We start from the raw sequence: 27,944 nt of genomic DNA on the forward strand, positions 1-27,944 counted from the left end.
GATCACAGTCATTAATAAGGCCCCGCCCCCTCTCAGTCCTAGGAAGCTGATCTGGGCCAGTCAGAGCCTTCCCACCATGCACACAACCCCGACCCCATACTCACACACACGCTCTCGCTTGCTCGCTATCGCCCTTTCTGATACACACATACACTCATATGTGTGTATCTTACACTGATGCAGTCACACAATCACACATGCCCACCCACAATCACCTTCTTCAGCAGCTGACTCACAAAGGCCCGAGGCTCCTGCCTCCACCTGCCGCATCCGTGTCTGGGAAACTCCGGGACTCCTGCAGTGAGCTCCTCCCTCACCCAGACCCGGGTCACCTCAACTCACCGCACGGAAATCGATGACCCCAAGGCTAGCGGAAAAAGAACCAGAGACCGAAGTTCATGAATCCCCCCAAGGCCTGTGAGAAACGGAGTCCAACCCGGAAAAGTGCGGACGCCGACACTAACACACCCGAGCGTCCGCAGCTGGGACCTTGCGGTTCCTAACCCGCCGCCCCGCAGACTCCTGGGAGCGCCTGCCCGCGCGGGAGTGCGCAGGCGCAGAGAACTGAGCCTTGGCGGGGGTGAGGTTGGTAGGTCCTAGGGCCTCTGAGGAGGAGGCGGGAATTGGGAGCTCCGGTCCCGGAGGGCAGACTAGGGAAGCGGGACCTGGTGGGCAGTCTGGGGAGGAAACCGGGAGCCCAAACCCGGCCTGGTAATTATGAGGAGGGAACCGGAACCGGGCCGTGGTAACCAGACACTCAGATCTGTGCTACCGGGGCCTCGGGCGTGGTTCGTGGGCGTGACCCTGAAGGTGACAATCGAGTGTGACCTGGAGCGAGTTTTGCGAGGAGAGATTTTGTCTGTTTTGACCCCGAGGAATCTCCATCGCAGGGAGCAGGGCCTCACACAGAGGATGCTGTGTGTGTGTGTGTGTGTGTGTGTGTGTGTGTGTGTGTGTGTGTGTGTGTGTGTGTACCAAATGGAAGCGGCCTCCTGTGTCCAACCTGCTGCGTTTTGGATGCGTGCTGCTCTGTGGGATGTTGCGGCTGACTGTGTGCGAAACTGGATGAGTCTTGTTGCGTGGGGACTCCTCTGCATATGTCTCTCTTCGGATTAGGTGTGAGTCGTGTTTGAGACCGCAGGTGACTATGGAGAAGCGAAATGATTTGTGATGTGATTTTGTGACTTTGCCTGGAATTAGTAATGTGCTGTCTGAGATTGTGAATGACATGGGTGTGCCGTGAGACGGTGCTTTTCTGAAGTAAGTGATCGAATGTAACTTTGCATGTGTTTGTAACCTACTGTTACTATTTGTGATTGAGAGACTCTGTATGACCACTAGTTAGGTACTTAAGATTTGATTATCTGAATAGAGGTCATTAAGCCTGCCTGCAAAATTGTAACTCAGTAGGTATTTAGCAAATAAAATAGAGGTATGAGTATTGGAAAGGAAGAGGTAAGATTTCATAATTCCCAGATGGTAAGGTTCATTACAGGGAAGTATTATATGAACTAAAACCAATGTGTTAAAATAATTAGTGTTCCATGGGTAGCATGCAGGAAAAAAACAATTTTTACCCATAACTAGCACTTTCAACACTGATATATGAGTAAGTTTTCCTGCTTCTGGATGAAATCTATGGCAGGGTCAATAGCCTCTTCAGGCATTCCATGATATAAAAGTATTAGGTATACTTTTAATCATAAGACCAGTCTCATTTTAGTAATTAAAATATTATTTTGCTATTTAAAATATTCACAGTAGCAGTCAATACTTCAGACTTCATTTAGCAAACTATTCTCTCTGCCTGAAAGCCTACAGTGTGGAAAGATCAATTTCTTTTCTATTTCCATACCTGTACTACTAAAAAGAGTTGTTCAGTAGTTAATACTTAAATTACTATTAATAAATTAATAATGAATAATGGTTAATTTTCAATAATTAACTATGCTAATTAGTAGTACACACAGGTGAATCAATAGAGATGAAGTAGAGAAATTAAATAGAAAGTCCAAATATTCTCAAGTATATAGCGATGTGTAATGATGATAGAGATGGCATTTCATATCAACTGAGAACATAGTATTGCTAAACAATAAAACATGCCAGGAAAAAAACCTTCACAAGGCATAAACACTTTAATAGTTACATGAACAGCTAAGAAAAATCACTTTCAACTTAAAATAGATAAAGGTTTAATTTATTAAATTGAAAAAGAAGATAATGTCAACCAATTAGAAAATAAACACCTATGAGAAAAACAGACATACTATAAGATGTCATCACAGAAAAGAAATAAAAACTTATTCTCATAATAAGAAATGTGTAAATTAGAACATATATATATCTGGTAGGCAGAGATTAAAGTTATTTTCAACTGCATTCATTAGGATGTGGGGAGGTATTCTCATGCACTGCTGGAGACAGTGTAAATTGGTAGGAAATCCATGAAGAACGATTTGGAAATATATGATAAATCTGTCTTCCATGGCAGATGGAAGGTAGAGCTGCAGAGGGAAACACACCATGTTCCCTCTCTCCAAGCTACAACAGATTCCCCAGAATCTATTCTACCTCACCAGAAGATTAGGTTTCTGGCATTGATAAGGCAACAGGATTTGTCCATTTCCCTACTAATCTCTGTCCTGGATTTGTGTGGGGTACACAGAGTGGGCAAGTGCTGAAACTGAAAATAGATGTAGATTTAACTGAGTTATTCTGGGTGATCTCAGTCAAATATGGTTTCACATGGCTCCTTGTATCTTCCCATCTCTGCCTTCTCAGGACTCTTCCCTTTTCCAAAAGAAGAGCTCATAAGAGAAGTTTCATCTCTTGCAAATATCAAAGCCATGCCTCAGGTGAGATGATGTTTCCTCTCTTTCTGAAGTAACTTGTTTTTAGGTTATATGAACATTTGCTTCCCTATCCTTAAATTTTCTGGATATTGGGATTTGCTTCCATCAAACTTGTCTCCAGTAGGGCAAGCAGGTGGCCTAGATACAAAATTTAAGAAGGACCCTCAGGGCTGTCCAGCTCTAACTTTTGTACCCTACGTGTCTTACCTGCCTCACCCTAGCGGCAGTCCTGTTCCCAGTTTCTCTCATTCCAACAGAATAAACTTAAGTCTTCCCCAAATGCACCTTCTAGTTGTAGCCAATGTTTGCATATTGATTGGGTGTATCATTCATCATCTCCTTTCTCAGTCCTCTCATAAAAGTACTGCTGGAACAGAAATGTATTATCTTCATTTAAATGGGAATATATTACTTGAATGAATCTATCTTGTCTAGACACTGATTTGAGATCTAAATTTGTGAGGAGTCAGGGAGCAGACATGCAAAAACCTTGATCATCTCCACTGACCTAGGTTTAGTGGGAGGTAGAAATTGGTAGATCACATTATTATTTTGGATTAGATTTCCTGTTTTGTGAGGTTTTTAGGATAGAGATTTGCTTGCAAGCTTGTACAGAAAACTGAAATTTTACATTGCTCTCTGATATATTTTATCCATATCTGCCAGCAATTCCTATAAACTGTGGCCCACCAGTGAAAACCTTTCCAGTGTTTCAGTGCTATTATAGATTTATTCTTACATTTATAGTTTCTTCTAATCTTTATATGAGCATGAAAGAGAAGGAGATGCATTTGCTAATCCACTCTTGAGATATTCTATTCTTGAATCAAAGGTGGTACTTACTCCTGTTTCCATATCTTTCTTTCAGAAAATTCCTCTTCATCTACCAATCTTTGAAATACCAATCTGGGTTTTCCCCAAATGGTAATTGGTTCTCTTCTCCTCTCTGTCTCTTTTTCTGTATGCACAATCATATTTACTCCAGAGGTTATACTGATCTGATTCTAGTGACTCTCAGATACCTCTCTCCATCCTAGACCTCTAACCAGAGTGTCAGAACCATATATCCAACCTCCAACAGCTATCACTACCTGTATGTTTCATAGACATTTCAAGTACATGTCCAAGGTTTACCTCATTACCTCCTTTGGTCCAGCTTATTATTTCTCCTGCTTCCCATTTCCATTTTCTAGTCTCAGCACCCACCCACTTGCTGTGCAGATGACCTAAGAGCTGTGCCTCTCTTTTTTCCACTCTACAACCAATTTATGACCAGTTCTGTTGAAACTCATCATGAAGCAACCAATTGTCTCCTGTCCAGACCACTAATACCATTTTAATCTTGGACACATCTCTAACAGTGGTTACTTAATTGTCTTTCCCACCTAACACACCTCAAGCCTTCTCTAGTGTTCGAGAGTATTGCCTCTAAAGTACAAATTTTTTCACATAACATATGTGATGACTTAACATTTCTTCATGTTTTTTTGTACTCCATAAAGCAGCAGACCTAAAGTGGGGTATGCATTACAATGGAATGTACAAGACAGTATACTGAAAAGGAGGAAAATACTAATAGTTTATGTTCCAGAACAGTAATCATTAACAGTGTGGATTGCTATTAATGCCAACTGATGATTTATAAATAAATACAAATATGTTGGAAGTGTGCTCAGTACATTTTTAAGACCATTGCTCTGTCTTAAAACAGAGTATTAAAAAATCCAGTATTATTACATAAATATGCCTACTGCCTACCTCCATATACTTTTTTCTTCTTACAGCTCAAAGACTCTTTCCTAACATACTGTACCTTTTGCTATTTCCTGAATTTACTGACTGGTTTTACTCTCCCCATGAATCTCAAAAGCCATTGACATGTAGTTCTACAAAAAATATTCATTGTGAGTACAAAATTTTTATGTCCTCAATGAAGTCTTAGAATACAAAATGAAATTTTCTTTACTTTGTAGTATGTTCCCTTGTACATATTTCTGTCATTGCATCTGCAATATCTATTGAGTGTATGTATTTACACATATGCCCTTCCTTTAGCCTGTAACTTCTTATGAGCAAGGTCAGGGTTTTATCTGTTTTCGTGCACCAAGCAACCAATCACATTCAAGGCAAAGAGTATGATCTCATGTATTTTTAGCATGAGATAATAAGTAAATACTGATGAATGTATTTTCAGAGAGAATTTTCTACAGTATAAAACACAAAGTAAGAAAACCAGTTTGACCACTGAACATGGTCTCCAATGTCTAGTTCTCACTAGTTTCAATTACTTTAGGATGAACTAGACTATGCCCTTACAGGGATCAGTGTCATTCAAGGATGTGACTGTGGACTTCACCCAGGAGGAGTGGCAGCAACTGGATCCTGCTCAGAAGGCCCTCTACAGGGATGTCATGTTGGAAAACTATTTTCACCTCATCTCTGTAGGTAAGGAAAATTCCTTGAATCTTTCAGTGTCATGCATCTCCTTTCAAGAATTTCTGAAACATATAGAACTTTGACTTTCAAAGATCAGAGGTGATGAATCCCTTTCTGTTAGTAGAAAGCGTGATTGTGTCCACACTTGGCCTAGTACAAGGTATTAACTTTGGTAGGACGTTAATGTGTACCTTGTCTGCCGTCTTGAAGCTGTATCTTTCTCTTCCTTCAATAGTTTTGAAGCCCAACAGCTTAGATCAAGTCTCATTTTTTATTATCAGGATTTCACATGACTAAGCCTGATATGATCCACAAGTTGGAACAAGGAAAAGAACTATGGACAACAGAGAAAATTTTTCCAAGTCAGAGTTACCTCGGTGAGTCTGTATAGATAAAGTCCAGTGGGCTCAGGTAGTTGATGTCTTTGAATATTTTCAGAGATCTATTTTTTTTAATTTTTATTTATTTATTTATTTTTATTTTTTTAATTTTGGTAAAATAAACATAAAATTTATCATCTTAACCATTTTTAAGCATATAGTTCCATGGCATTAAGTACTTCTACATAGTTGTGCCACTATCACCACCATCCATCTCCAGAACCCTTCATCTGTCAGAAGTAAAACTCTGTACCCATTAAACAATAACTCCCCATTACCACCCCCAAGTATCCCCTGGCAACCAGTATTCTACTTTCTGTCTCTATGAATATGACTACTGGTAGGTACCTCATATAAGTGGAATCATATGGTATTTGTCCTTTTTGTGACTGGTTTATTTCACTTAACATAATGTCTTCAAGTTTTACCCATGTTGTAGTATGTATCAAAATTTTCTTCCTTTTGAAGGCTGAATAATATTCCATTATATGTCCATGCCACATTTTGCTTACCCATTCATCTCTCAGTGGACACTTTGGTTGCTTCCACCTTTTGGCTACTGTGAATAATGCTACTATGAATATGGGTGTACAAATACATATCTGAGTCATTGCTTTCTTTTGGGTATATACCCAAAAGTAGAATTGCTGGATCATATAGTAATTCTATGTTTAATGTTTTGAGGAACTGCTATACTGTTTTCCATAGTGGCTACACCATTTTACATTCTCACCAACAATGCACAAGGGTTCCAGTTTCTCCACATCCTTACCAACAACTGTTATTTTCTTTTTTTCTTCTTTTTTTTCAGACAGTAACTGTCTTATTAGGGATATATTTTTAAAGGCCTGAGATCTTTGAAGTGTCTATACATGACTGATTTAAATACCTCTAAAATCTAAATTTTATTTTGAATATCACTCCCCACATAAATCCTTTCCTTGTGTGCCTTATGCTTATAGAGCTATTGGCTGCTATTACTTTACCAAGAATCCACTCCATGCTTTGTAGGTATAATGTCCAGAGAGATCTTAAGTGTAAAGTTCTTTGAGTTCTGACAGAAGTATAAACCCACGTATCTCACACTCTAGTCAAGATAAAGGACACTTCCATTAACCCATTAAGTTCCATCAGGCCTCTTCCAAGTCAATCCCTCCCTAAGACGATCACCACTGTGATTTCTACCAACATAGATTAGTTTTGTCTATTCTGGACCTTTTTCATGTCTACTTTCTTTCACTCAGCTTAACATCTGAGAGATTTATACATGTTTTTGCATATATAAATAGTTTATTTTAATTAAACAGAATAGTATTCAATTGAATGGAGATACCAGTTTATTATGCATCTCCTATTGATAGACATTTGAAATGTTTCAGTTTGGGGCTATTATTATTATTATTATTACTATTATCATTATTTTGGCCACACTGCACGGCATGTGGGGTCTTAGTTCCCTGACCAGGGATCAAACCCAAGCCCCCTGCCGTGGAAGCACAGAGTCTTAACCACTGGACTGCCAGGGAAGTCCCTGGGGCTATTATGAATAAAGCTGCGGTGAACATTCTTGTAAAGATCTTTTTGTGGACACACGTTTTTATTTCTCCTCAGTAAATACCTATCAGATGGTAGGTATTCCATCATTCATAAGTCAGGTTTATAGTTCACATTTTAGAAGCTGCCAGTTTTTAAAAGTTACCATAGCATTTTAAACTTTTACAAGCAATGTATGAGAATTTTGATTGCCTCCCACATTCTCTTCCACATTTGATGTTATCAATATTTTCATTTTGGTCATTGTGAAGTACTATTCTGAAGAATGGTAGCATATCTTAGCAGTTTCAGTTTAGATTTCTTTTATGACTAATGATGTTGAGAACTTTTTCATGTGCTTTTTATATCTTCTTCAGAGGTATCTGTTCAAATGTTTTACCTATCTTTTATTGGGTAATATATTTTTTTCCTTGAATAGTAGGAATTCCTTACATTTTCTGAATAGAAGTCTTTTGTTTGATATAGGTATTGCATATATTTCCCCTAGTCTGTGGCTTGCCTACTCGTTTTAATGGTGTCTTTAAAAAATCACAAGTTTTTGAAGTCCAGTTTATCATTTTTATCTTTTATCATTATTTCTTTGACCTCTCAAACAAATATTTGCCTAAGGTTGTAAAGATAGTTTCCTATATTTTTTTCTAAAAATGTTATGTATATTTTGCTTTTTTAAAATTAGTTCTATGATCCATCTCATGTTAAGTTTTATTTATGGTATGAGGTAAGTGTTAAGAGTCTGTTTTCATCCATATAGATATCAATTTGTCCCATCACTTGTTGAATTGAATTAAATTGCTCTGATGATCTTATCAAAAATTGTTTGATTGCTTCCCTGGTGGCGCAGTTGTTGAGAGTCCGCCTGCCGATGCAGGGGACACGGGTTCATGCCCCGGTCTGGGAAGATCCCACATGCCACGGAGCGGCTGGGCCCGTGAGCCATGGCCGCTGAGCCTGCGCGTCCAGAGCCTGTGCTCCGCAACGGGAGAGGCCACAACAGTGAAAGGCCCGCGTACCGCAAAAAAAAAGAAAATTGTTTGATTGTATTTGTGTCAGTCTATTTCTAGAGTATTCTTTCCTTTGATATAATTTAAGTCCCATTACTAATACCACCTGGTCTTTGATTATTGTGGCTTTATAATAAGTCTTGATGCCAGAGTAAGTCCTCTTAACTTTCTTCTTTTTAAAAAATTGTTTTGGCTATTCCAGGTCATTTTCATTTTCTTTTTCAAATACATTTTAGAATCAACTTCTTGATTTCTTGATTTTATTTTATTTTTTAACATCTTTTATTGGAGTATAATTGCTTTACAATGGTGTGTTAGTTTCTGCTTTATAACAAAGTGAATCAGTTATACATATATATATGTCCCCATATCTCTTCCCTCTTGTGTCTCCCTCCCTCCCACCCTCCCTATCCCACCCCTCTAGGTGGTTACAAAGCACCGAGCTGATCTCCCTGTGCTATGTGACTGCTTCCCACTAGCTAACTATTTTACGTTTGGTAGTGTATATATGTCCGTGCCACTCTCTCACTTCGTCCCAGCTTACCCTTCCCCCTCCCTGTATCCTCAAGTCCATTCTCTAGTAGGTCTGTGTCTTTATGCCCATCTTGCCCCTAGGTTCTTCATGACCACTTTTTTTTTTTTAGATTCCATATATATGTGTTAACATACGGTATTTGTTTTTTTCTTTCTGACTTACTTCACTCTGTATGACAGATTCTAGGTCCATCCACCTCACTACAGATAACTCAATTTCGTTTCTTTTTATGGCTGAGTAATGTTCCATTGTATATATGTGCCACAGTTTCTTTATCCATTCATCTGTCAATGGACACTTAGGTTGCTTCCATGTCCTGGCTATTGTAAATACAGCTGCAATGAACATTTTGGTACATGACTCTTTTTTTTTTTAAATTCATTTATTTTTGGCTGCGTTGGGTCTATGTTGCTGCACGCGGGCTTTCTCTAGTTGTGGCGCAAGGCGGCTACTCTTCATTGCGATGTGCGGGCTCCTCATTGCAGTGGCTTCTCTTCTTGTGGAGCACAGGCTCTAGGCATGCGGGCTTCAGTAGTTGTGGCATGCAGGCTCAGTAGTTGTGGTTCGCAGGCTCTAGAGCACAGGCTCAGTAGCTGTGGCGCACGGGCTTAGTTGCTCCGTGGCATGTGGGATATTCCTGGACCAGGGATTGAACCCATGTCCCCTGCATTGTCAGGCGGATCTCCACCACTGCACCACCAGGGAAGCGCCCATGACTCTTTTTGAATTATGGTTTTCTCAGGGTATATGCCCAGTAGTGGGATTGCTGGGTCGTATGGTAGTTTTATTTTTAGTTTTTTAAGGAACCTCCATACTGTTCTCCATAGTGGCTGTATCAATTTACATTCCCACCAACAGTGCAAGAGGGTTCCTTTTTCTCCACACCCTCTCCAGCATTTATTGTTTGTAGATTTTTTGATGATGGCCATTCTGACCGGTGTGAGATGATATCTCATTGTAGTTTTGATTTGCTTTTCTCTAATGATTAATGATGTTGAGCATTCTTTCATGTGTTTGTTGGCAGTCTGTATATCTTCTTTGGAGAAATGTCTATTTAGGTCTTCTGCCCATTTTTGGATTGGGTTGTTTGTTTTTCTGACATTGAGGTGCATGAGCTGCTTATAAATTTTGGAGATTAATCCTTTGTCAGTTGCTTCATTTGCAAATATTTTCTCCCATTCTGAGGGTTGTCTTTTCATCTTATTTATGGTTTCCTTTGCTGTGCAAAAGCTTGTAAGTTTCATTAGGTCCCATTTGTTTATTTTTGTTTTTACTTCCATTTCTCTAGGAGGTGTGTCAAAAAGGATCTCACTGTGATTCATGTCATAGAGTGTTCTGCCTATGTTTTCCTCTAAGAGTTTGATAGTATCTGGCCTTACATTTAGGTCTTTAATCCATTTTGAGTTTATTTTTGTGTGTGGTGTTAGGGAGTGTTCTAATTTCATTCTTTTACATGTAGCTGTCCAGTTTTCCCAGCACCACTTATTGAAGAGGCTATCTTTTCTCCACTGTATATTCTTGCCTCCTTTATCAAAGATAAGGTGACCATATGTGTGTGGGTTTATCTTTGGGCTTTCTATCCTGTTCCATTGATCTATATTTCTGTTTTTGTGCCAGTACCATCTTGGTTTCTCTAAATAAATATGCTGGGATTTTTATTGGTGAGAAATAACATCTCAGTAATATTGAGTCTTTTGGTCCATGGCTATACTATATCTTAACATTTTAGTTAGCTTCTGTAATTCCCATAAGCAGTGTTTTATTATTTTTAGTATAGAGGTCTTATACATATTTTATTAAGTTTATCTCTAAGCTTTTAATATTTTTGATGCTATTGTAAATAATGAGATTTTTAAAATTTCTTTTTCCAGCTTGTTCTTAATATGTGTAGCCACAATTGACTTTTAGATATTGACTTTGCATATTTCTTTTGATGGTATTAAATTTTGTTGTTGTTACTCTTGTTCTTTATTTGTTTTGTTATTTTTTTAAGATTTTCTATACATAAAACAGGCCTTCTTGAAATAAGATATTTCACGTCTACATTTGCATACTTTATTGCTTTCATTTCTTTTTCTTACCCTGTTATACTGACCAGGATCTACAGTACAACGTTGAATAGAGGTAGTGAGAGTGAGCATCCTTAGCAGTTCACTAAATTTAGAAGGTAGACATTTAATATTTCATTCTTTAGCTTAATATTGACTGTAGATTTTTCATAAGTGCTCTTTGTTAGATTCTGGAAATTCTCTTTTTTCCCTAGTTTTTGGACAATTTTAATTACGAATGGATGTTGATCTTAAATGCTTTTTCAGCATCTGTTGAGATGATCATATGATATTTCTTTTTTAATCTGTTACTGTATGTATTACATTGATTTATTTTATTTTATTTTATTTTTAAAATTTTTTTTGCAGTACGCGGGCCTCTCACTGTTGTGGCCTCTCCCGTTGCGGAGCACAGGCTCCGGACGCGCAGGCCCAGCAGCCATGGCTCACGGGCTCAGCCGCTCCGTGGCATGTGGGATCCTCCCGGACTGGGGCACGAACCCGTGTCCCCTACATCAGCAGGCGGACTCTCAACCACTACGCCACCAGGGAAGCCCGATTAATTTGTATTTTAAACCAACCTTGGGCTCCTGGGATGAACCCCAGTTGGACAAGATGCATTATCTCTCTTATAGATTGATGAAATTGGTTTGCTAATATTTTAGTAAGCTAAATGCATGATTTTACCAAGGATAGTCGTTTGTAGTTTTCTTGTAATGTCATTGAAAAGTTTTTGTGTCCAGAATTGTGTCAGCCATATCGAACTGGGGGTGTTTCCTTTTCATCTACTTTCTTATGGAATTTCTGTAAGATTGGCATTGTTGCTTCCTTAAATGTTTGAAGAAAATCATTATTAAGCCATTTGGGCCTGCATTTTTATAATTCAAAACTTCTGCTTCCAGCCCTGAGGAAGTAAGAGTCTAGAATTATACTACTACAGGAAACAACTAGAAAACTGGACAAAACTATTTTCAGATATTGCACAACAGGCAGCACAGGCCTGGATTCCTGAGAGAAGAGAAATAAATGAGATGCACCCTACCTCATTCCAGGCTTTCATTTGAAGGCAACTTCCAGACTGCAGTGCAGAGAGAGGAATCCAGAAAGAAGTTTTACTGACTTTAGGGGACCAACACTGGCATTCAAGGAAATTGAGGTGACTAGAATTTGCAGGTCACACTTTCCAAAAGAGAGAGTTATGCAGAGAAAGAGTTCCCCAAATCTTGAAAATGTTCCCTTTGAGTCTTGGCTAAAGATAAGTCTGCACGTGGGTAGGTGAAACCCCATGAGACCAGTCAAGGACATGTTCTAAGAAAAATACAACAGTGTTGTGAGACAAACAATTCTCATAGCCTGCTGCACCAGGAATCATTTTATTTCCCTTCAGCCAGAGTGGAGAGAACTTGTTAATACATAGGACATTAGATAGACACCCTAGAAATGTCATACCTAATAAATGGGGCAATAGATTAAAGACTGCAAGATTTGTCATAAAAGGGCTTAAATTAAAGCATCAAAAGGATTAAACTAATCCAAAAATAACTTCTGTGTACCTGTTGGGTCCTCCAAGGAGATGCTGAGTTGGAGTTGGGAGTATAATAGATTTCTTAGAGGTGACATCTATGAAAGATAAAGGAAGAAGTAAGATCAGAAAGCCATCAGACCATGATACAGATATGTGGAAGAAAAGGGGATTGGGCAGGGAGAGCCTTAGACCATTATGCATATCTGACAAAGTCTCAACCAACCTAACTCCTCTGAAGCAAAGACTGTTCATCAGAGGAGTCCTAATGGACAGAAATGGCCACCCTCTAGTACCCACTCAGTGTTCAGTCATTTGGTGGGGATTCCCTCGGGAGACCCTGACTTGGTTCAAAATCTTAAGAGCATCCTGAAGATGTTAACAGTTCTTGCACATGAATGGTAAGTTCTTTTTGAAGGGAGGTCCTAGTGGTGCAACTCTGGCTGCCACAGAATGCCAAAAAAAAAAAAAAAAAGACTAATATTCTTTATGAAAATACAACCATATCTTAAACTCAACAACATTAAATTGATAATGTCTGATGTCCAGTCAAAAATTATTAAACATATGAAGAAGCAGGAAAATATGACCCATAAACAGGAAAAAAATCATTCAATAGGAAAAAATGCAGTTAATAAAAACAGACCTAAAAAAGGTAGAGGTGATGGAATTCGCTCACAAGTATGTTAAAACCCATTATAAATGACTTGAGTATCATCAGGGATGTAAACTGAAAGTGATCATAATGAGACAAGATAGCAAAGATCGAAAAAAAAACCAAAAGAAGCTTCTAAAGATGACTATTCAGTATCTGAAATGAAAAGAAAGACCCAACCATGTCCTATGTATTAAAATATAAAGACACAGGTAGGTGAATCATAAAATGATGAAAAAATATGTACCATACTGTCTTGTGATTGCCCTATGTGGGGATGAGATCATCCCCCACTCCACTCACCCAAAATTTGGGACAGATGTCAAGACTGAAATCTCACATAATGAGGCTTTCTAGGGAGAGCAGGGAAGATTCCCAAGCTAGTCCTAAAATGGCTTGAGAGAGCAAGGAGGGGTGTCTGGCTTTGGTGTTTATTGTGTTTTGGTGAGGGGTAAGGTCAGGTCTCTACACATAGGCTAGGGCTTGCGTGGTTTAAACTTCCTGCCAGCACCAACAGAGAGAACATTCAAGGTTTCTGATTGGCTTGCCCAGGTGTGGGGCAAGAGAGGAAAAAAAGGGAGTGGGTCTAGGAAGGTGTCAGCAGTAAGACATCAAAAATAGAATCTGACTCTATTACACATGGAAACACTAAGAAGAAAATGGGAGTGGCCATATATCAAAGTAGATTTCAGAAAATAGAATATTACAGTGATAAAGAGGGACAGTTCATTGAGAGGTCATAACAACTGTAACAGCTTCAAAATACTTCAGTGTTTCTCAGCTTTTTATCATTTTCACTACCCTAAAAGTATTTTTAGAGATTTTCTTTCTAATTGCCCCCCCATGAAATTTTAATACAATAATCTATGTTCTGTTGCCCTTTGGAGGGCCACAAACGATAGTAATATGTAAGATTTTCTTTTTTCATTTTCTTCAGAACCAATTTTGCTCCCTGAAAGAAGCAATATAATTATAGCTTAAGATATAAATACTTTTCCCTCAGTAATTGAGAGAACAAAGAGAAAGAAAATCAATAAGGCTATGGAAGGGTTGAAACACAATCAATTGTACCTAGTTAATCTTTATAGACTATTTTACATGGAACATTCACCAAGATAGACTCTATATGCTGGGCCATATGTATCAATAAATTAAAAACAAGTATCAATAAATTAAAAAGAATTGAAATCATAGTGTATAGTTTCTGACCACAGTAGAATTAATTTAGAAATCAAAAATGTATCTCTAAATTCCCCAAATTTTTGGAAATTAATCACATTTCCAAATAACCCATGAAGCAAGGAAGAAATCCTAAGGTAAATTAGAAGGTATTTTGAACTGAATGATAATTAAGACAACATATCAAAATGTGTGGGATGCAACCATAGCAGCATTAAAAAACTTTATTTCTTTAAATCAGGGCCTAAAACAGGGGTTAAACTGTCACCCTAAGTAACTAGAAAAAGAAAAGTAAATTAAACTCAAAAGTTAGTAAGAGGAAAAACTGACTAAAGCAGCAATCAATGAAATACATAACAGAAGAAGAATAAATGAGTGAAGCCAAAAGCTGATACATTAAAATAATAAAATTAATAAACCATAGCTATATTACTAATAAAAAATAGAAGACACATCACCAATATCAAAAATTAAAGAGGCTACATCACTACAGATCCTACAGATATTAAAAGGACCATTAGCGAATATACAAACAATTTTATACCAACCAATAAGAGTAGGAGAGAACACTTCCCAACTCATTTTATAAGACCAGCATTATCCACAATCAAAGGCACTATAAGAATAGAAAACTACACAGCAACAACCTTCATGAAGCTAGATATAAAAATCCTTAATAAAATATTATAAAACTGAATCTAAAAAAATAACTGAATCTAGCAGTATTTTAAAAGGATGATACCACATGGCCGAAAGGAGTTTATCCCAGGAAAGCAAAGTTGATTTGGAATTCAAAAATCAAGCTAGGGCTTCCCCGGTGGTGCAGTGGTTGAGAGTCCGCCTGCCGATGCAGGGGACACGGGTTCGCGCCCCGGTCCGAGAAGATCCCACATGCCGCGGAGCGGCTGGGCCCGTGAGCCATGGCCGCTGAGCCTGCGCGTCTGGAGCCTGTGCTCCGCAACGGGAGAGGCCACAGCAGTGAGAGGCCCGCGTACCGCTAAAAAAAAAAAAAAATCAAGCTATAGGGACTTACCTGGTGGCACAGTGGTTAGGAATCTGCCTGCCAATGCAGGGGACATGGGTTCGAGCCCTGGTCTGGGAAGATCCTACACGCTGCGGAGCAACTAAGCCTGTGTGTTGCAACTACTGAGCCTGCGCTCTAGAGCCCACGCACTGCAACTATGGAGCCTGTGCTCTAGAGCCCATGCGCCACAACTACTGAGCCTGTATTCTCCAACTGCTGAAGCCCGCACGCCTAGAGCCCCTGCTCTGCAACAAGAAAGAGAAGCCACTGCAATGAGAAGCCCGCTCACCGCAATAAAGAGTAGTCTCCGCTCACCACAACTAGAGAAAGCCCGTATGCAGCAACAAAGACCCAACACAGCCAAAATAAATAAATTAATTAATTAAATTAAAAATAAAAGCTATATAATTCACCATGTAAAGATAAAAAGAGGTCGAAACTCAAGGATATAAGCTACCACTTAAAGTATAGAAAAATAAAAAGGAGAGAAGACCACAATCATCTCGGTAAATGCAGGAAAATAATTAAATTCAACTTATATTTATTATAAATCTATTTATTAGCAATCCAGGGGAATTTCCTCAACCTCCTAAAGAATATCTTTGAAAAACATAGCCACCATCACATTCAGTGGTGAAAGCTTGAATGCTTTTCCTCTAAGAACAAAAACAAAGAAAGGATGTCCATTATCACCACTTCTATTAAATATTATACAGAACATATGTCAGTACAATAAGGCAAGAAAAAGAAGTTAAAAGGCTTCAGATTAGAAAGGGAACTGTCTTCATTTGTAAGTGACATGATTGTGTACATAGTAAATCCTCAGGAATCTAAAAGAAAAGAACTGTTAGAACTAATAAGTGAATTTAGCAAGTTCACAGAGTTCTTGTTTTAGATAAAATTTGGGGAAATTTTCGTCTGTACTTGTACAGTTTTTTTCCTGCTCTTTTCTCAATTATATCTTAAATCATTTCATCCCACCCTGTAGTTCACTAAGGATTTTAAAAGTTCTTTTAGTTTGGGTAGTTTCTGTGAACCTGACTTCAAGTTTACTGATTCTTTATTCTCTTATGTTTATTTGCTGTTAAACCCATCCAGTGAATTTTATATTTCAGCTATTGGGTTTTTTTTCAGTTTGCATTTCTTTATGCCTCCTGACTACTCCATCTCTTCACCCATATTTCCATCTTTTCTTGTAGATTTGTAAACATATTTATCATAGTTCTAATTTCAACATAGGGACATATATCAGTCTGTTTCTGTTGAATGGTTTTTATCTTCCCTATTGGTCACATTTTCCTGTTTCTTCTCAGGAAGACTTTATATAACATGTTGTGAAGTTGCTGGATCCTTTTTCTTCCTCTGAAGATTGCTGAGTTTTAATCTTACAGGAGGTTAAGTTACTGGAGGTTCATGTCGATTCTTTTGTCAGGTTGCTTTTAAGTTGTTCAGATTATTTCTATTTCGGTTTCAGTTTTGCCTTTAGTTTTATGGTATTCCTCTAAGTCCTGGGATGCAGCCTTTACTCCTAATACATGCCCCTTCTGGGATTTCAGTAGAAAGACCAAAGTTTTAACCAGATTCTTCTAACTTGGCACAGGACTGGAACTAAAAACTGTTTTTGCAGATTTAAGTAGCTGCTGAAATCTCTGCTGAGTTCTTTCAGTGTTCCAGCTTTCTTTTCCCTTTATGCTCCTTCTAGTCTTACCCTGTAGAAATGAAGTTAACCAAAGTTTTGAGGAGGGGTTTATGCTAACGTTGGGGCTTTCCTTCTATGCTTTCTTCATCCTTGGATTCTGTCCTCAATTTACAGCCACTCTGGTACTCCTGAACTCTGATCTCTGATTCTTCTGCACAGGATGACTCCTGCTTTCTCCTTGAGATCTATCCCCTGTGTGCTGCATGAACTACCAGGGCACACATTGGAAGACCTGGATAAAAGTAGATCTTATTGCAGTATGGTTTCTTTCTTTCAAAGGTTGTATCCATTCCAGTTTCTGCCTGCTTTTGATCATTCTTTAGTGTCTTCAAACAAGTTGGTCTTCTATAATTGGTCCATAGTTATCATTGTTATCAGTTGGAAGGTTGTTCTGATACAAACTTCTTTGCTATTACCAGAATTTTGAATGTCTAAATCAGCAGTTCTCAAACTTTTTAGTCTCAGGACTTAAAAAAATTTTTTTTATTTAAGTATAGTTGATTTATAATGTTGTGCCAATCTCTGCTGTACAGGAAAGTGACTCAGTTATACACCTACAGACATTCTTTTTTTATATTCTTTTCCATTATGGTTTTTCACAGGATATTCAATATAGTTCTCTGTGCTATATAGTAGGATCTTGTTGTTTATCCATTCTCAATGTAATAGTTTTTATCTACCAACCCCAAACTCCCACTCCATCCCTCTTCCTCCTCCTCCCTTGGCAACCGCAAGTCTGTTCTCTATGTCTGTGAGTCTGTTTCTATCTTGTAGACAGGTTCATTTGTGCCATATTTTAGATTCCACATATAAGTGATGTCATATGATATTTGTCTTTCTCCTTCTGACTTATTTCACTTAGTATGATAATCTCTAGTTGCATCCATGTTGTTGCAAATGGCATTATTTCTTTCTTTGTTATGGCTGAGTAATATTCCATTGTATACATGTACCACATCTTCTTTATCCATTTATCTGTCGATGGACATTTAGGTTGTTTCCATGTTTTGGCTATTGTGAACAGTGCTGCTATGAACATAGGGGTGCATGTATCTTTTTGAATTATAGTTTTGTCCGGGTATATTCCCAGGAGTGGGATTGCTGGATCATATGGTAATTCTATTTTTAGTTTTCTGAGGAACCTTCATACTGTTTTCCATAGTGGCTGTACCAACTTACACCAATGGTGTAGGAGGGTTCGCTTTTCTCTACATCCTCTCCAGCATTTGTTATTTGTAGACTTTATAATGATGTCCATTTTGGCTGGTGTGAGGTGGTACCTCACTGTAGTTTTTTTTTTTTTTTTTTTTTTTGTGGTACACGGGCCTCTCACTGTTGTGGCCTCTCCCGTTGTGGAGCACAGGCTCCGGACGCACAAGCTCAGCGGCCATGGCTCATGGGCCCAGCCGCTCCACGGCATGTGGGATCCTCCCAGACCGGGGCACGAACCCGCGTCCCCCGCATCAGCAGGCGGACTCTCAGCCACTGCGCCACCAGGGAGGCCCCTCACTGTAGTTTTGATTTGCATTTCTCTTAATAATTAGTGATGTTGAACATCTGTTCAAGTGCCTACTGGCCATCTGTATGCCTTCTTTGGAGAAATGTCTATTAAGTTCTTCTGCCCATTTTTCAATTGGGTCGTTTGTTTTTTTGCTGTTGATTTGCATGGGTTGTTTGTATATTTTGGAGATTAAGCCACTGTCTGTTGCATCATTTGCAAATATTTTATCCCACTCCGTAGGTTGTCTTTTCGTTGTTTTTTTTTTTTTTAATGGTTTCCTTTGCTGTGCAAAAGCTTGTAAGTTTGATTAGGTTCCACTTGTTTATTTTTGTTTTTATTTCTATTGCCTTGGGAGACTGACCTAAGAAAACATTGGTATCATTTATGTCAGAGAATGTTTTGCCTATGCTCTCTTCTAGGAGTTTTATGGTGTATTGTTTTATGTTTAAGTCTTTAAGCCACTTTGAGTTTATTTTTGTGCATGGTGTGAGGGTGTGTTCTAACTTCATTGATTCACATGCAGCTGCAAGACTTATTTATACTCTTAAAATTATTAAGAATCAAAAGAACTTTGTGAATGTGTATATATCCTATTCAAAATTAAAACACATTTAAAAATATTCATTTATTTCATTTAAAAAGAACAATATAAACATAATAAAGTCATTACATGTTGACATAAAAATCATATTTTTACCAACAAAAACTATTTTTCAAAAGAGAAAAGTGAGTAAAGGGGCATTGTTACATGATTGAAGTTTATTTAATGTCTTGCTGAATAAAAGATAGCTGATTTTCACATCTGATTCTACATTTAATCTGTTGCAATATGTTGTTTTAATTGAAATATATGGAGAAAATCTTCCTTCATGCGTATATGTAGTTTGAAAGAGAAGTATTTTAAAAGCCTTTTTAGACTGTCATGGATATTCTTCATTAATACTACACCCAAACTTAACAATTGGTAGTTCCTAAGTATTTAGTTGCCACTTAACAATTGGTTATTTCTAAACAGTTAGTTGCAATATAAAATCTGAAATCATAACAATGAACTTTTGTAGACTATTACATAAAATCCAATGGTCTATTTAAATATTTTACCCATGCATTGTTTTGTAATATGTATTGGTCATTTGGAAAGTAACAATTCACTGGTGCATACAGGTCTGCCAAATTTTGACACATTTCCATATCAATATTTTTTTAAAAAACCCAAACCCACATGTGTTAATATCACCAGCAATCTCATTATAAAAGTCTTTTAAGTATTGGGAAGTTGACAAACTCACTGTAGCAAATACAAGCTTTCTAACATAATGACTTATACTTCTTTTATCGTAGGTAACAAGTATTGGCAGATGTTTTCTTTGAATAGACAGGTTCACATTGTTCAAGAAAATGTTTACCAGATACCCACATCTGAATAATAGTGTTTTTTCAAGTAAAACTGCTGTTCCACAAAATGTAGATATTTAGTTCTCAACTCACATAATTACACCAGCACTTTTCCTCACAAAATACATTATATGATTGGCCCTTGAACAACATGCATTTGAACTGTGCAGGTCCACTTATATGCAAATTTTCTCAATAGCAAATATTACAATATTACACGATCCACAGTTGGTTAAAGCCACAGATGTGGAACTGTGGATATGGAGGAACTGAGGGCCAACTGGAAGTTATATGCAGATTTTTGACTGTGCAGAGGGTTGGCACCACTAACTCCCCATGTTATTTAAAGATCAACTGTACTCTGATATGCAAAAGAAGTGCTGTATGCATAATTCTTTAACAATCACACAGAATATTGAAAATATATGTACTCAAGGGTGGAGATCTAATAAAATTAATGAATTTTTTCTGCTCTATCAAAAAGTCTTAAGTGAAACTTTTTTCCTGCGAGTGTGTGGTAGTTAGAAATGCAGCGATTACTATTATAGATTGGTGCCAGTGCTTTGATACATGTTAATGTGCCAGCATTTTACCCACCGTATCAATCATTTTTAAATTTTCTATATTTTATGTTTTGACATCTTTGGAGAGCCCTACTGGCTGAAGAGAGATTACCCTTCCCAGAGCTAGCCAATTTCTAGAGATAGTAAACAAACAACTTGTTGGTGAGCCCATCTTTCATATACAAATCAACCAATCCCCACTCCATATCCTCAACCACCTCCTTTATCTAACTCACAGACACCAAGCCAATATTTACCCTGCCCTAAATCACCCAGGACCAGGTACCAGACAACTGGAGAGCTCCCCTATAACCCATAACCTGCCAACACTCTTCAAACTAGCCAATCCTAAGCTGTTTCCCCTGCCCTGCCTTGCCTTTCCCATGCAAGCAAGCCCGAGTAAAGGCTCTGGCCTACACTTTCCCCTTGCTTCTTTCTGCCTCCTGACCAAAGCTGGTGCTTCCCCATGTAACCCTGCATGATATGGCATGGCCCCTCCTCTCAGGAAAGGTAAGTAATAAAAAATTTTCTTTTAATAGAATTAGCCTCCCTGTGTCATCACTCAGTCACCTCTATAAATTAAAATTTCATGAGACAATCACCAGTGCTTTTGCCCCACTAATGCAAATAAGAACACAGTTTAAAATACTATTATTTTTGTTAATAATGAAGTGTTGTTATTTTTATTATTATTTTGACAGCACTGTGCGGCATACGGGATCTTAATTCCCTGACCAGGGATTGAACCCGTGCCGCCTGCATTGGGAGCACGGAGTCTTAACCACTGGACAGCCAGGGAAGTCCCAATGAAGTGTTATTATTATCTTTTTTTTTAAAGATTTTTTGATGTGGACCATTTTTAAAGTCTTTATTGAATTTGTTACAATATTGCTTCTGTGTTATATTTTGGTTTTTTGGCCACAAGACATGTGGGATCTTAGCTCCCCGACCAGGTATTAAACCTGCACCCCCTGCACTGGAAGGTGAAGTCCTAACCACTGGACCACCAGGGAAGTCCCCCTGAAGTGTTATTACTAACAAAAATATTTTTGACTTATCGCACCTCCCATAAGGGTCTCTTGGAAACTGTTAGTTTAGGCCTTTCTTCTTGCTTTTCATCTCTTTCTTTAACATTTCGGCTCTTTATCTTTCTTCTTTTATTATAGTCTCCTATTTATATGCATTCTTAAATCTATCCAAAATATAAAAGGGTAATCATTGATAATATTAATCTTCCTCTTAGTTTTCATTTCCTTTCCTCTTCTACTTGTTTTCTGCACTCAGTCTCACATCCCATTCTCACTGTGAGACCAACTGTCGGATTTCAAAATCCATATGCCTTGGACTAAAGTGATAATTTCAGTATCACTTCTTTCAGTAAATTTCTTCCCAATAAATCTCCGTGTTTCATAACATAGTGCTCAGATTCCTGATACGTACCCACCTTGATTTGGGTGAAAAACTTATCCTACGTTCCTGAGTGCCTTTTTCATCTTGGTTGCTTTTCTTCCCTCTGAAAAAATAAATATTTGTTGAATAAATGGATTTTATTTCAGTAGGCTCTCATCGGTATCCTTAAAGAATCTTTCTTCATCCTCAGTTCTTGTCTTTATAAAAGCCATGTAAACTGTAATAATCTGATCCATTCTCAAGTTGTGATTTCCTTATTTTATGTGAATGGCTTTCAAATAGCCATTTTCAGCCCATTTCTCCCACTTGTACTCTACTGGTATATATATATATATATATATTTGGTTTTTCTTTTTTTCTTTATTTCTTTCTTTTTTTTTTTTTTTTTTTGCAGTACACGGGCCTCTCACTGTTGCGGCCTCTCCCGTTGCGGAGCACAGGCTCCGGACGCACAGGCTCAGCGGCCATGGCTTACAGGCCTAGCCGCTCCGCGGCATGTGGGATCTTCCAGGACCGGGCCATGAACCCGTGTCCCCTGCATCAGCAGGCAGACTCTCAAAAACTGCGCCACCAGGGAAGCCCTCTACTGGTATATTTTAATCTGCCTACCGCAATATAGGGTCACTTGTCTCATCCTTTTGGTTATTGATATTTCAGAAATAATAGTCATTAACTTTATCTTATCTTTGTATTTCCTTTGTTCCTGTAGTCAGTTTCTTGTAACATCAGGTTGATTCCATCATCTCTGCAATATTTTAAAAATTATCTCTCCACAATTTGTGTTTTATTTCACTCCATGAAATATCCTTACATCCTCTCATATTCTCGTTTGCCACTGACATCTTCAAAAGTGAGAGCCATGTTATTTCATGTTATTTCAGGTGTGGGCTGCTGTAATTACTATTTGAATTTGCCATGATTTATTTTCCAGTTCTTTCAGTTTTCTTTCAGTCAATATGCAAAAAAGATATCACTTATTATATGAAATTTAAATCCCTTCTATTTCAAGGGCTGACACAATAATATCCCATCTTGTCATTCCACATGTATTTCTCTTTTTGACGAAGAATTCCTGCTAACGTCTGTTCGAGTCTCCCAAATGTACTCAATAGAATTGATTTTATTCTTCACAACTGGACCTTTCATTATGTGAGAGCTGCCATATAACCATAGGGATACTTGCAAAGTTAGCCAACTACAAAGTAAGAGAGTACAGTAGTACACACAAGGCCACCCTCACTTCTGATACCAACTGTAAGTTCAAGGGTCCCCATGACTACTGTTAGGATCAATAGTTTTCTATAAGGACTTACAAAACTTACTGAAAGCTATAATACTCACAGTTATGGTTTGTAAGAGAAGAATACAGATTAAAATTAGCCAAGGGGAGAAGCACATAAGGCAGAGTCCAGGAAAGTACCAAACACAGAGCTTCTAGTAGTCCTCTCTCTGGAGTCACGGACAGCATTACTTCCCGGTGACAATACATATAGAATACTGCCAGCCAGGGAAGATTCACCCAAGGCTATTATCCAAAGCTTATATTAGGGCTCCATCACATAGGCATGCTTCACTGCCCATGTGGCTGACCTAAGTTTCTAGCCCCTTAAGAGACTGAGCTAATATTCTGTGACCCAAAGCCCCCTGCTCTCAATCACATTGTTGGTGTGACTCAAAGACCACCCCCCCCAAATCACATTGTTACTTTCTGGTTGGCCAAAGGCTCCCAGGCAATTAATACTCCTCTCAGGCATGACATTCCAAGGACTTAGAGATTACCTCCCAGAATCCAAAGGCAAATGTCAGACTTCTCTTTGGGCAAGATTATATATTCTTTACCACACAATACTACATATCCTTTGATTAAAAGATCAAATTTCACTTCCCCATGAAATGTTCCTTGATGACTCCAAAGCATGTCAGTTCCTTTTTTTCTGCATTCACATTATACTTAGTGTCTATAAACATGCAAAGAGACAAATCCTCTGATATGATCTAGTAATTTCCTACCTGATTCAACATTGTTTTATCTGAGGCCTCTCTTCCCATCTGATTAACAGTTCCCTCAAAATAAGGTCCTCTCTTTTACTTTTCCTTACTGTGGCTTGTAGCAGAGGCTAGATATTCAATAGTTACTTGATTGATGGCCTGTGGTAGCATGCAAAGAAAACATCTTTCTCATCCATTCAAAAATCATTTAATGGTAAGTTCCTTTTAGATATACATGTCAAGATCATATCTCTTTACCACTGATAAGTGTGTTAATGTATACTCAGAAGGTTTCGGAAAAGATAGTCAATAAAATGTTGATGTCCAAGAGCATAAGTGTTAGTTGGGAAGGCATTATTATCAAATTGAGCATTTTACGTATAATTTTATATGAAAATAGCAGGTTGTTGAAAGATTGCTTGAAATGGATGGTCCAGACTATAATTATATACTAATTTCAGACAAAATAGACATTGAAGGGTAGAAAGAATATGTGAAGGCTTTTGGATAAATTGGATTGTAGCATATCCCTGCAGGTGGTTGAATTCTCAGGAAGGCAGTATAATTACAATTATTGATACAGATTAGTTTTGTGTGTCCTAGAACTACAAATAAATGGAATTGTACGACATGTACTCTTTTGTATAAAGCTTTAAATCTGAAAAATGTTTGAGATTCATCCCTTTTGTCATTATGTATCAGTAGGCTTTTTCCTTTTTATTGCTGAATGGTATTCCATTGTATAAATTTCACTGAAGTATTCCATTTTATAAATACATATACAGTATTACCTGTTTACCTTTCGATGTCTAGTTTGATGGGATAAAAGGGCTGTTTTAAATAAGATGCAAGTCGTGAGTAAGATGAATCCATCTTTAAAATTGCCCCGCCAGATATGGGAAGTGGTAAGGCAACAGTAGTAAGATATAGTTTTTAAGGCCAATCAGTGCTGTACATATACACTGAAGAATTCAATCTTTCACAGCCCCAATAGGAAATAGCAGAGTTAAGGTATGTTACTCCACTAGGAGGAAAACTTGAACCCATCCTTCCCTAAAACTGAAAAAGTAATTTAACAAATTGAAAGGAGGAAAAGTTGTAATTGACGGTCAAGAGAATTTAGTTATTGATCATTTCTGGAAGAATACATTGATGGTAGCAGCAGTCAGAACATAACAGGGATTATATTCATGTTGCAGATATACTTTGTCCTCTGGTTTATTTCACAATTCCTAATGGAATTATGTTTTCTCAATTCTTCCCTTTCAAGAGAAAAAAATTACAGTGATATGCAGAGTTAGGGTCTAGACAATAGACTAGTGTGTCTGTTTGCACTAGGAAATGAGTCCTGAGAAAGTTCATTTGCTATGGGTGGGCTAAATACAATTGAGGAAGAAACACATGGAAGTATTTTATAACACTTATTTAGTCATTAGGGAATAAATATATAGTCTTTCATCTTCACCTGAACATTTTCATTGCTTACTGTTTAGTACCCTTGATAGACTCCCTCCATTATCTCTGAATCTGCCCATTCCAAGAGCAATCCCACTTTCACCATCCTTTATCTTCTGCTTCCTTGCCCTTGTGTTTATTACACCTGCTCAATGTAGCTTATACTTACAACATCCCAAAGATATGTGTTATTTACTTATGGCAATTTTTCCTCATTTTAATGTTATATACATTTTCCCTCCAAGAGGTAATTTATTTTGGCCTTTCTGTAGACTACAGTAGTGAGATAGACAGTCCCACCATGGGTTGTTTGTATATATATCTTATCCATAACGTTTATGTGAAGACTTACTGGTGTTAATTGTATTTTTTCTAGAAGAAGATTGGAAAGCTGAAGATGTTTTAGTGAAGTTCAAAGAATACCAAGACAGGCATTCTAGATCAGTTGTATCCATCAACCACAAAAGGCTAATGAAGGAGAGAACTAATATTTTGGGGAAAACATTTACTGTTGTCAAGAACCGTATTATTTCAAAAACAACACTACATGAATATAAACCTGATGGAAAGATTTTTAAAAATATTTCAGAATTAGTCATTAGAAATATAAGTCCTGTAAGAGAGAAGTTTGGTGAGAGTAATGGATGGGAGAAATCACTCCTTAATACTAAACATGAGAAAATTCATACTGCAGTGAATCTCTATAAACAAACAGAGCGGAGTCTGAGTGGTAAACAAGAGCTTATTCAACATCAGAAGGTTCAAACTCCAGAGCAATCATTTGAACATAATGAATGTGAAAAACCCTTCCTTATAAAAGGAATGTTATTTACACATACTAGAGCTCACAGAGGAGAAAGACCCTTTGAATACAATAAAGATGGAACAGGCTTCATCGAAAAGTCAAATCTCAATGTTCACCAACAAAATATGGAGAAGAAGGCCCACGCATACAGCAAATATGGGAAGTTCCTCTGTAGGAAGTCCATTTTTATCATGCATCAGAGATCTCAAATAGAAGATAAACCCTTTCAGTGTCCTTACTGTGGGAATAGCTTTAGAAGGAAGTCATATCTCATTGAACATCAGCGAATCCACACAGGTGAGAAACCTTATGTTTGTAGTCAATGTGGAAAAGCCTTCCGTCAAAAGACAGCCCTCACTCTTCACGAGAAAACACATATAGAGGGGAAACCCTACATTTGTATGGATTGTGGGAAGTCCTTCCGCCAGAAGGCAACCCTTACTAGACATCACAAAACACATACAGGAGAGAAGGCCTATGAATGTACTCAATGTGGAAGTGCTTTTAGAAAGAAGTCATACCTCATTGATCATCAGAGAACACACACAGGAGAGAAACCATATCAATGTAATGAATGTGGGAAGGCATTTATCCAGAAGACAACCCTCACTGTACATCAGAGAACTCACACAGGAGAGAAACCCTATATTTGCAATGAATGTGGGAAGTCCTTCTGCCAAAAGACAACCCTCACTCTCCATCAAAGAATTCACACAGGAGAAAAACCCTATATTTGTAATGAATGTGGGAAGTCCTTCCGCCAGAAGGCAATCCTCACTGTTCATCAGAGAATACATACAGGAGAGAAATCCAATGGATGTCCTCAGTGTGGGAAAGCCTTTAGTAGGAAATCAAACCTCATTCGCCATCAGAAAACTCACACAGGAGAGAAACCATATGAATGTAAAGAATGTGGAAAGTTCTTCAGTTGTAAGTCAAACCTCATTGTCCATCAGAAAACTCACAAGATAGAAACCATGGGAATTCACTAAAATCTGTGACTTTTTTGGTGAAAACTTTTAAAGTCATAGTAAACCCTGTACATGATGTTGCTTGCAAGTGTAATAATATTAAACAGTTTAAGGTACTGTACCACATATTTACCTACTATTTGCTAGCCTATAAAACACACAAAAGGAATTACTGGACAAATTAAATGATAAAAGTCATTGAAAATACAAGCTTAAAATTTTTATTAGATTCACCAGACATAAATTCCTCTATCAAATTGCTACATTTTAAATTGCTTATTTTAAATTTTAATATATACCTTGTTGTGACCCAGTAATAAACAGTAGGCTGCCTGGCAGTGGTCCATGGACCACACTGTGAACAGAACTGCTTTAAAAGAAAGGTGGTGTGACTGTATTTCTCATTGCAAATATGGTATAAAACTTGTTACCTCCTCAGAGTTAACCACAGTTCTAACTTCTAACGTTATAGTTTTTGCATATAATAAACCTTTATATAAATTATACATGTATTCTTTCCTATATGGCTTGTTTCATCCATCACTCTGTCTTTAAAACTCATCATTAGTGCATGTGGCAGAAGCTTATTTATTTTCATTCTGTATAAAATTCCATTATATGATTATATTTCAATTTATCCAATCTACTGTTTATGGACTTTTTTTTATTGTTTACAGCTTAGGGTCATAATAAATAATGCTTGTTGAATGTATTTATATTTTGGTGTACATATATTCATTTCTCTCGTGTATATACTTAGGAGTGGAATTGCTGGGTCCTGGGGTATATGTATGTTGATACTATCAAATGACTCATAACTTTCATAACATGAGATAATTCACTCTGAAGGAAGACAGCTGTAAATAGTATCAATATGGTGATGGTTCAAACCAAGAATTCATACTACAGGGAAACTCTATGAATGTTGTGAAAACTGGGAATCCAAATATAATGCATGTCCAAAGGC

General features: G+C 37.7%; 2 protein-coding genes across 9 annotated transcripts in view; one reads left to right on the forward strand and one right to left on the reverse strand.

Annotated features, from left to right (window-relative positions):
* ZNF382 (zinc finger protein 382) lies at positions 1 to 27,891 on the forward strand. 5 transcript variants are annotated; one of them, XM_060288795.1, is made up of 6 exons: positions 573 to 711; positions 2,785 to 2,858; positions 3,724 to 3,779; positions 5,174 to 5,300; positions 5,573 to 5,668; positions 25,578 to 27,891. In XM_060288795.1, the coding sequence occupies exons 3-6, from the start codon at positions 3,777 to 3,779 to the stop codon at positions 26,996 to 26,998; spliced, it is 1,647 nt and encodes a 548-aa protein (XP_060144778.1). In that variant the 5' UTR covers positions 573 to 711; positions 2,785 to 2,858; positions 3,724 to 3,776; the 3' UTR covers positions 26,999 to 27,891. The 5 variants fall into 5 exon arrangements, with proteins under 5 accessions (XP_030730531.1, XP_060144778.1, XP_030730532.1 ...); XM_060288796.1 differs by having other exon boundaries at positions 577 to 589; XM_030874671.2 differs by lacking the exon at positions 3,724 to 3,779 and having other exon boundaries at positions 1 to 589.
* ZNF260 (zinc finger protein 260) overlaps positions 1 to 27,944 on the reverse strand; it is a 210,170-nt gene that overhangs the window by 130,502 nt on the left and 51,724 nt on the right. For 2 of the 4 annotated variants that reach the window (XM_070044172.1, XM_060288828.1), the window contains exon 1: positions 343 to 530. The exons of 1 other annotated variant lie outside the window; for it this stretch is intronic. The gene's annotated coding sequence lies outside the window, so the exon portion shown is untranslated. Of the gene's footprint in view, positions 1 to 342; positions 531 to 21,791; positions 21,861 to 27,944 lie in introns of those variants that run through there. One more of the 4 variants, XM_070044165.1, reaches the window with a different exon arrangement.

This window comes from Globicephala melas, chromosome 19 (assembly GCF_963455315.2).
Source record: "Globicephala melas chromosome 19, mGloMel1.2, whole genome shotgun sequence".
Lineage (NCBI taxonomy): Eukaryota > Metazoa > Chordata > Mammalia > Artiodactyla > Delphinidae > Globicephala > Globicephala melas.

Excerpts from the sequence above, each read along its gene's own strand:
- ZNF382 (XM_030874669.3), top strand. The coding sequence starts at position 5,162 with ATGCCCTTACAGGGATCAGTGTCATTCAAGGATGTGACTGTGGACTTC. Across the intron at positions 5,301-5,572 it reads TTTTCACCTCATCTCTGTAG|GATTTCACATGACTAAGCCT; the intron begins GTAAGGAAAATT and ends TTTTATTATCAG. Across the intron at positions 5,669-25,577 it reads TCCAAGTCAGAGTTACCTCG|AAGAAGATTGGAAAGCTGAA; the intron begins GTGAGTCTGTAT and ends TATTTTTTCTAG.